The sequence below is a fragment of the Leopardus geoffroyi genome, chromosome E3 (assembly GCF_018350155.1).
Source record: "Leopardus geoffroyi isolate Oge1 chromosome E3, O.geoffroyi_Oge1_pat1.0, whole genome shotgun sequence".
NCBI classification, from domain to species: domain Eukaryota; kingdom Metazoa; phylum Chordata; class Mammalia; order Carnivora; family Felidae; genus Leopardus; species Leopardus geoffroyi.
The window spans coordinates 722,951-732,181 of NC_059340.1; the positions used below are offsets into that span (position 1 = coordinate 722,951).

Consider the following 9,231-nt stretch of genomic DNA (forward strand, 5'->3'; position numbering starts at 1 on the left):
TGAACGCGTCTGGAAGAGAGAGGGAGAGCGTGGGGTGAACCAGCCCAGCTGGCGGGGGCAGGGCACAGTAGCGATGCCATTGCTGCCCCCACCGCACCACCAGGGTGGGCCCTGCGGCTCCCGAGCTCAGGGGGCCGGGAGAACGGCCACCTCAGGCTGCTCGGCTTCCGGAAAAGCCTGTCGCTGCCTCCCCTCTGGGGCACTCAGGCTCCAACACTGCCGCTGACCAGCAGATTCCCAGGACCTGGGGCTGCCAGAGACACCTCCCGGCCTAGCGGGTGGGCGACAGAGGGGAGCCGGGGACCGGGTCCCTTTGGGAGTGCTCAGGACACATGTCTCAGACTGGTGTCTCAGGACAAATGCAGGCCTTTAGCCTCTCCATGGGGTGCTAGCTTTGTTCTGAGGAGCTCAGGCTAGAAGCCCGCAGCAGAGCGTCCAGTGTCCCCCTGGGGTGCCTGGGGGACAGCGCCTGAGGGGGGTCACCCTCCACGGAGGGGGGGAGCAGGTGAGCCTCTAGGGGCTGTTCCTGCCCCACCCCCACCTTCAGCGAGGCCCAGGAGCTGCTGCCTTGGGCTCAGAAGCAGGTGCTGATGGCCTGAGGGCACAGCCTGTCTGTTCCCTGTCAATCCCAGGACAATTAGCCCCAGGAAGGGAGGGGAAACTACTCAGGACTCTGGCACCTTGGAAATCACCCCAGAGCAGGGGCCACCCAGGAGCAAAGTCCAGGAGATGCCGGCGGGGAGGATCCGCGCAGGTGGATGGACTGCGAGCTCATTACAGGCCGCACCTGCCCCCTCCCCCGAGCGCCACCTGGACTGGCCGCCTGCCCAGCGCAGCCGGCACCAGCGGGGGGGGGGGGGGGGGGGGGGGGGGGGGGGAGGGGAGCCCTTTCCCACCCCACCGGCTTCACGGGGACCCAGCCGGTCCTTGCTCCCCCTGCCCCCTGATCCCCCGGCGAAAGGGTGGCTCGAGGTGGGGGCCATGACGTCACCTCTAGGTGGCGGGGAGCCAGGTGGACCCCCCCACACACACACCCACGCACAGAAGCCCGCGGGGCCGCCTGGCCCTTTCCCTCCCTGCAGCCGCTCGCCCGCGCGATTTCCTCTTTCTCTGCGGAGCCGAGGTTTCGCAACGCGGCGGCGGAGGTCCGGGGCGGCGGAGGTTCCCGGGTGACAGCGAGACACGCAGCCCGGGGTGGGGGTGGAGGGAGACGACACAGCCTCAGGCCCGGGGCCGCCGGGAGGCGACGTCCGGCTCCGTGCAGGTGCACTCCAGGCCCGCGCCCCCCAGCCACGCAGGCGCCGCAAGCAGCCCTCCTGCCCACCCCCCCCCACCCCCCACGCCCGGGGCCGGCATCCAGGCCGGCCCCCACCCCGGGCCGCACCCATCCCGGCCCCGCACCCTCCCCGCCCCGGCCCCGGCCCCGCACCCGCCCGGGCTCCGGCCCCGCACCCACCCCGGCCCCGCACCCGCCCGGGCCCCGCAGCCACCCTGGGGCGCACCCGCCCGGCCCGCACCTACCCGGGGCGCCGCAGTCGGCGCAGCGCGCGTTCCCCGGCCGCTGCAGCAGCTCCAGGACCGCCCTTCGCCGCTCCTTGGCCATGGCCGCGATGCCGCCCGCCCGCGATGCCGGGGCCGGGCCCGGAGCGTGCGCCCGCCGCGCTAGCGCCCCACGCAGGCCGCCCGCCGCCCGCGGCCCTGCGCCATCCTGGGCGGCCTCAGCCCGCGCGCCGGTTCCGCATTCCTGCCGCCCGGCCCGGCTCCGCCGCCGCCGCCGCCGCCGCTCGTGTCGCCGCCGCGGCCGCCGAGCGTGTGCCGGCGCGGGGCCCGGGGCGCACGGCGCGCTCTGCTCTGGCCGGCGCGGCCCGCGGGCGGCCCCCAGCGGCGCGGGCGGGCGGGCGGCCTCCTTCCGCGCCCGCCCCGGGCCCCCAGCCCGCGCGCGTGGGGAACAGCCCGGAGGTCTGCCCGCCGCCCACGCCCATGCGAGCACCGCGTCCCACCCGGGAGGAGGTGGCCAGCGGGCCCCGGCGTCAGTGGGCGCTCAGGCCGCAGAAGGGACAGGACACCTGTCACCTCGCCGGTCACCGTGCCCGGGATAAAGCCCCTCTGGCAGGAGTCCAGGGACCCAGGAGTGCAGGTGAGGGGAGATAGAGGGGACAGGTCACAAAGGTGTCCCCTTGTCTCCTCGTCTGCTTGCCTTTGCAGTTTTTCAAATTCTTTCCATTTTCTTGTTATGAATGCAATGGTACGTGCTGTTACTGCAAATTGAAACTATCAGACCGAAAAATTATAGCTTCTCTCCACCCCCACCCCAGGAAATTCTGAACCAAACACTGTTAACAATCCCTTAGCGTCCTTCCAGAATGGCCCCTGGCCTGTGAGAACACCAGGGGAGTCCCTAGTCCTTCTGATCTGCCGCTTTTTTTTTTTTTTTTTTTTGTCATTTGTTTTGGTTTGGGTTTTGGTCGGTTGATTTATTTTCGCTTAATAAACCTTCCTATCTCCCAAGTCCATACATACAGATTCGCTTCCTTCTTGTTCAATGGCTGCATCCTGCTCAGGGCTCGGCGGGACCATCACATGTCCACCCAGCTGTGGGCTGAGGGGCCGCTGGGCTGTTTGCAGACTTTCAGAGTCACAGGCCACACCACGGAGTCCACCACCGACACCTTTGCGACTGTCCAAGGGGAGTCCCCTCGGGGACAAGGGGAAAGGCGTTCGAATCCGTGGCCAATCTGTGAACTTGCACTCTGTCAAGGCTGCACTGGCTTGCTCCCTGGGGCCTGGCTCCCCGCGCCCCGGCCAACAGAGGGTCCCAGAGCTCCCGGAGCCTCAGCCACCTTTTCCACAGAACGCGGCAACCCACTTTGGTCTGCATTTCTAGATCCTGTGGGGCTGTGTGCTGTTTATCATTTTTTTCAGTAGTCTCCACACCCAGCGTGGGGCCTGAACTCACAACCCCAAGATGAAGAGTTACAGGCTCCACCGACCGAGCCAGCCGGGCATCCCGTGGTGCTGTGAGGTTTAACTGGTCACACGTCTGTCTCCCCCATCGGACTGGAGCCTTGTGAATGAGGACAGATGGCATTTTCATCTCTGGGTCCGGTGCCAGGGTCAGATCCTACCCCCCAGCACAAGCAAGAATGTTGCCGAAGGAAGACGTTAGCAAGTTACAGCTTTTGACCAGGTACGAGGCACCAGGCATGAGATTGAACCCCCAGAAATACTTTCTTATTGGGGCGCCTGGGTGGCTCAGTCGGTTGAACGTCCGACATCAGCTCAGGTCATGATCTCACAGTCCATGAGTTCGAGCCCCGCATCAGGCTCTGTGCAGACAGCTCAGAGCCTGGAGCCTGCTTCAGATTCTGTGTCTCCCTCTCTCTCTGCACCTCCCCTACTCATGCTCTGTCTCTCTCTGCCTCTCAAAAATAAAGAAACGTAATAAAAAAAAATTAAAAAAAAATAAATACTTTCTTATTTAACTCCTATTTTATGGGGAAACTGAGGCATGGGGCAATTCAGTCACTGGCTCCAAACCACACATGGCTTATACAAGTCAGGACCGGGGTAAACGGATAACTGGGAAAGAGAAAGACACACACGCTGGTCAGGTGCCCAGAGAGGCCGACTGCCGTGGACCTGGACGTGGTTCCACCTGGGGACAGAGAACAGCATGGAAGGATGGGGGGTGGGGGGGCACAGAGGGGCTCGGAGGAAGACCAGGAAAGGGACGGACAAGCGCTTTCCATGGGAGGGAACGGCCTGAGCAGCTGGCCTCACCCTGTCGGGTGGGGAGGGGGTCGTCCGCCTTCTCTGTCGCCCCTTCCCCCTTCCGACTGAAGGGGTGATGACACAGTCCCCGGGGGAGGGATGACCCCAAAGGAGGCGAAAGCAAGATGTGCAGCCCCTGCCCGGGCTGCCCGGCAAGGGGTGGGCCCCCCCAAGGGCTCCTGCTGGCTGAGGTCGGGCTGCCGAGGGTTGTGACAGCACGGCCGGTGCCGGGTCAGAACCGGCCCGGGTCTCATGGGAGGCGTGGGGTCGGCGTGGGCGGCTCGCCTGCCCCTCCCGCTGTCCTTGGTCTGCAAGGCTCTGCTGAAGGTCCCCGAGTCCCAGTTACTCAAGCATCTTCTGAGCCCAGGCAGGGGCCTGGACAGCCAGTGCCTGCCCGCCCATGACCGCTCAGCCACCCCGAGCAGATGCGGAGCTCCGGGGGGCGGGGCCTGCCTGCTGCCCATCCCCACAGCACCGGGGGAGGCCACGCACAGCTGGCCGGCAGGGGAACCGGCGTCTCACCAGCTGGCAGAGCCAAGGTGAGACCGGGCCCCTTGAGCTAGGGGACAGGGAGGCACGTCAGCACTGGCAGGGGCTGGCCTGGGCCCCTCTGAAGGGATGGACACTGCCCTCAGCCTCGCACTTGGCCTCTACTGACAGAGAACCCACTTTCCAAAGGCGGGTGACAGGAGCCTTGCCAGGCTCCCCTCCCTGCAGATACACACGGCTCCTTGCCTCCTCCTCCTTGAAGCCCTCCCAGACGGCCCTGGGCAGAATTCCCCACACGAGGAAAGATGACCCCTGCCCAGTGTCAGGATTTTGTCCATGGACCTCAGAACACGCAGCTCCCAGCCCAGAGTCTTGAGATGATCAGAGCAGATGATCAGTCCTGGAGCAGCTGCCTCCCCCAGAGCCTCCGGAAGGAGCCTGGCCTCCATGGGGGCCACCCCCAGAGCTGGGGGTGACAAATGTCTGTAGTTCAAAGCCTCACGACCATCGGGGGCCCCCCAGGCCCCTCCCCAGAGCCGGGGGGGGACGAATGTCTGTAGTTCAAAGCCTCACGAGTGAACTAACACAGTTACACATTGCTGTTCTTAGCCGCCTTCGTACAAGTCAGGAAGCCATCAGCCGGCTGGCGGGCACCCACACCTCCCCCTGCGGCCTGCACCCAAGGGGACCCACGGGCTCTCTTCCCTCCCCAGCCTCCCGCCCACCTGCATCGGGGACGATCCAGGATGCCTGGACCAATCTAACTTGGGGAGACATAAAGCAAACGGGGTGGGGGTCTGACTGCCTTAGAGCCCCGGGCCCAAGTCTGGGGGTGCATTTTCCTCCCCCTGAAGCCAAAGGAAGCCCTCGAGGCCCCAGCTGCCTGCCCCAGCTGCCCGTTCTCACGTCTCCAGGTTCCTGCCTCCACCCCTGGCCTGCAGCCCTGCCCGGGGCCATACCTTCCTGTGGGACCCCCACCTGGTGTCCCCTCTTTGTCCTGCCCTCCAGAGGCTGATGTGGAGAACGCCCTCCCTGCTCCATCCTGGTGGACCCATTCCACACACTTACTGAGCACCTACTGTGTGTCCCTGCCTCCAGGGAGGCCAAGAGACTGGCCGTCACCCGTGTTGGATGGAGGGGGGAGGAGAGGCCACCAAGTATCAGGGAGGACAGGGAGGGGTCCCCCCGGGGGCCGTGGGCACAGAGGCAGAGGGCCGGAGACGGGGACAGGGGAAGGCTACAGTGAGCAGGGTGCCCGGGAGGGCTGTGCGGGGCTGGAGGGAGCTCTCAGGGAAGGGGTGAGTGAGGTGGGACAGTGTGTGGGGGTGGGGGAGCTGCAGGACAGATGGTAGGTGGAGAGGACAAGTTCAGAGACAAGGAGGCAGCATGAGGGCCTGGGTGCCTCAGGTGTCCCCGTCCCCCCAGAGGTGTCTCCACAGAGGTGTCCCCCCAGGTGTCCCCACAGAGGTGTCCCCTTTTCCCTGGATGCCAGGAGCCCCGAGGGGAGCTGACCACCAGCCGCCTGCCTTGGCTCCCTCTTTTTCTGCCCGGACACCAGCCGTCTCCAGACTCTTGAGGAAATTCTGTAAAGCAGGTGGGGTTGGCAGTCCCGCCTGGGACAGGGGAGGGGGCACACCCAGCCCAAAGGAGGTGGGCAGCGTGGAGGCCGATCCCCTCCACCCCTGGGCCAGCACGCAGGAGAAGCCGGGCGAACGCTCAGAGTTCTTTGGTCTCCACGGCCCTGTCTGTCTCGGGAGCCGGGCCCCTCCTCCCCTGGGACCGGGCGGCGGCCACGCGCCTCGACAGTGTTCACTGAGCACCTGCTCCGTGCAGAACCCTTAGCAGGTTGGAGGAGCCGGCCACCTAATCAGGAGGAGACAGGGACCCCAAGGCACCCAGCAGAGGGGGTCCAGCCCCTGCCAGAGCCCCCCCACCCCAACACCGGCACGAGGCCTACACTGCATCAGGCCTGACCCTGGAGGGGGCGGGGCAGACACTGCTTCCCAGACCCAGACCCCAGCCTGGAGCCGTCCCCGCAGACACCGAGCGAGCAGCAGATCCCAGGCGGCCTCGGGCAAGCTGTGAGCAGAGCGGGAACCAGGACGGGTCCCGGAACCCTCCCCCGGGGCCTCGCGCCCTCCTCCGGCCCTCTCTGGGCAGGTGGCCGCATCTGGGTGCCTTGGCCCTCCCTCCTCCCTGGGCCTGCCAGTCCCCAGGGGGCCCCTGGCCTCCACTGTGAGCCGGAGCGTCAGCTGTGGGCAAAGCCCCCGGGAGGACACGGGATGGGGAAGCCGAGGAGGGTCGGCACGAGGTCCAGGGAGGCCACGCGCCTGGCCACGAGAAACGGCCTCCTGGTGTGGCTGGGGACACAGCCCTGTCCCCACAGAGTTCCCGTTTTCCAGCCAGCCCTCGGGTAGGCCATCAGCCCACGGCCCCGCCCCCGTAGACACGGTCATTTGTTTGCTCACCAAGAGAAACACAGAAAAAGCAAAAAGAAAGAGGATCCGAGTCACCCAGGGCCTCACGGGAGAGAGGACGAAACGAGGGGCCGACAGATGTGCAAAGAGGATGCCGTCCTGCCCTAGCCCAGAAGTCACAGCCCCACAGGCTGGGGGAGCCGGCCACAGCCACCGGATGCTTTCCACATCGCCGTCTGGGAGTGGCGCCAGCCCAGAAACTGCCTCGGAAGGTGCGGGTCTCCGGGGTGTCCCCAAAGATGATGTGGGGGTGGGGTGCTGAGGGTTGCCGAGTGGGCTTGGGGACATTGAAAGACAGTTTTGCTTGGTTTCCCAAAGAGCAAGAACACGACGGCATCTGGCAGTGGGGGGAGGGTGGGTGTGGGAGGCGCTCCCACCCGTCCCAAGGGCCGGCAAAGGCATGGTCCCCCCCCCCGCGCGTGAGGCGTCCCCGGGGCCGGGCGGGCCGCAAGGGTCAGGTCCTCTGGGGCTGTCTGCCACTTCCAGCCGTTCCCGTGGTTTGGGGAGAAGGGTGAGGTCCGAAATAGGCCACTGGGGCTTGCTCTCTTCCCCTGACCCGGTCCCCTTCCGGCAAGGACGTTGAGCAGTGGATCTTAAGTTCACGTGCAAATCAGTGCAAAAAAAATTCCAAAAAATCACTTACAAGGAACCTCTGCAAGTCAATAATAAAAAAGGCAAGTGACCCAGTTTAGCAACAAGAAGATGATCGGAATAGACGCTCCTCTAAGACCTACAGCTGGCCAGGACGCACACGAAAAGATGTTCGACACCCTCAGCCGTCAGGGAAATGCAGGTCCAGACACTAGTAGATCCCACTTCTCCCCCCCTCACACGCACACACAGACACGCACGCACGTGCACATGCACACACAGGCGCACGGAGATGCACGCATGTACACACAGGAATACACAGGCACAGATGCACGCGTGTGCACATGTACACACACGCACAGGAATGCACACACAGGAACACGCGCACACATGCACACAGAGAGGCACACGTACACACAGGTGCCCACGCACAACAACAGCTGCAACTCAGAAACAGAAAGTAACAAGTGTGGCGACGGTGTGGGACCCAAAGCCTCGTCCACGGCTGCTGGGCACGTAGAATTCGCAGCCACTGTGTGAACAGTCTGGGAGGTCCTCCGACGGTCAGTGAATTCCCAAGTGCCCAGCAAGTCCAAGTACAGACCCAAGAGAAACGAAACCACATTCACATAAAAGCTTGTACACGCATGTCCGCATTATGCACGTAGAAATTCAATACTATTCGCAACAGCCGAAGGCGGAAGCAACCCAGTGTCCATCGGATGAGGAATGAGTAAACACCACGTGGCCTGCCGCACCGTGGAATATTACTCTGCGGAGTAGTGACCCACGCACCACCTGGACGAACTCCATCCATCCATCCATCCATCCGTCCATCCATCCACCTATCCATCCATCAACTATCCATCATCTATATACCCCTCCATCCATCCACCCATCTATTCATCCATCTATTATCCATTCATCCATCATCTATCATCTCTCCATCCATCCATCCGTCCATCCATCCGTCCATCCGCCTATCCATCCATCATCTATCCACCATCCATCCATCATCCACCTCTGTCTTCCCTCCTATGGGATCTTCTATAACATGACTGACATCCCTCCTACCTCCCACTGAGATGTGGGATCTATGTCCCCACCTCGAGTCTCAGTGGGGGGCTGTGATTGCTCCATCACAGGAGCAAGGATCGTTGCAAGACGAGTCCGAAAAGGACGTAGCTTCCACCTGGTGCCCTCTCCGTCTCTGCCTCCGTCTCTCTGTCTCTCCTTGGGAACCTGAGCTTCCAGGTACCAAGCCTGGCCCCCAGCCACCATGCTGCAGAGACCACTGGAGAGGGCCCGGAGACAGCGACGCCCCAGCTGCCAGAGGCCTCCCGGCTCGGGTGCCGGCCATGTCCGTGCAAGTGAGGAGCCTCAGGTGCGGCGGCCGACCCTAGAGACATAAAAATCAGAACCATAAAATGCTGTTGCTTGAAGGTAAATCTGGGATGGCCTGCAGTCTGGCAAGAGCTAACTGGCATAGTGGTGGGAGAAACAGAAGGAAAGAGAGACAAGGGGGGGGGGAGAGGAGGAAGGTGGAGGGAGGAGGAGGAGGGGGAGAGGAGGGTGGAGGGAGAAGGAGGGAAGGTGGGGAGAGGAGGAAGGAGGGGAGAGGGAGGAGGGGAGAGGAGAATAGAGGCCTGGAGGAGCAGGGGCCACAGGGCTGCGTGCCTCAGGAGACCACGGGCCCCGGGCAGACACCTGCAGCCTAGCGCTGGGTCCCAGGGGCTGGAAGGCCCCTAGGCCTGGCCTGAGCCCTCCTCCCAGCCCCCTCATTCACGGGGACCCTCTTGTCCCCAGGGGGGTGTCCTCTGAAGGGGGCTCCTACTACCCCCAGATCACAGTTTGTGGGTGCGGCGAGCCCCTTGCCACCCATCACGGACTCCCCTGTGGTGCC

At 64.0% G+C, this 9,231-nt stretch overlaps 1 protein-coding gene across 1 annotated transcript in view; it reads right to left on the reverse strand.

Moving 5' to 3' along the window:
• Positions 1 to 1,727, reverse strand: part of ADAP1 (ArfGAP with dual PH domains 1) — a 51,722-nt gene extending 49,995 nt beyond the window's left edge. The window contains exon 1 of the mRNA XM_045460705.1: positions 1,522 to 1,727. Within this exon, the coding sequence (XP_045316661.1) occupies positions 1,522 to 1,603 (82 nt within the window). The 5' untranslated portion in view covers positions 1,604 to 1,727. The remainder of the gene's footprint in view (positions 1 to 1,521) is intronic.
• Positions 1,728 to 9,231: the final 7,504 nt, after the last annotated feature.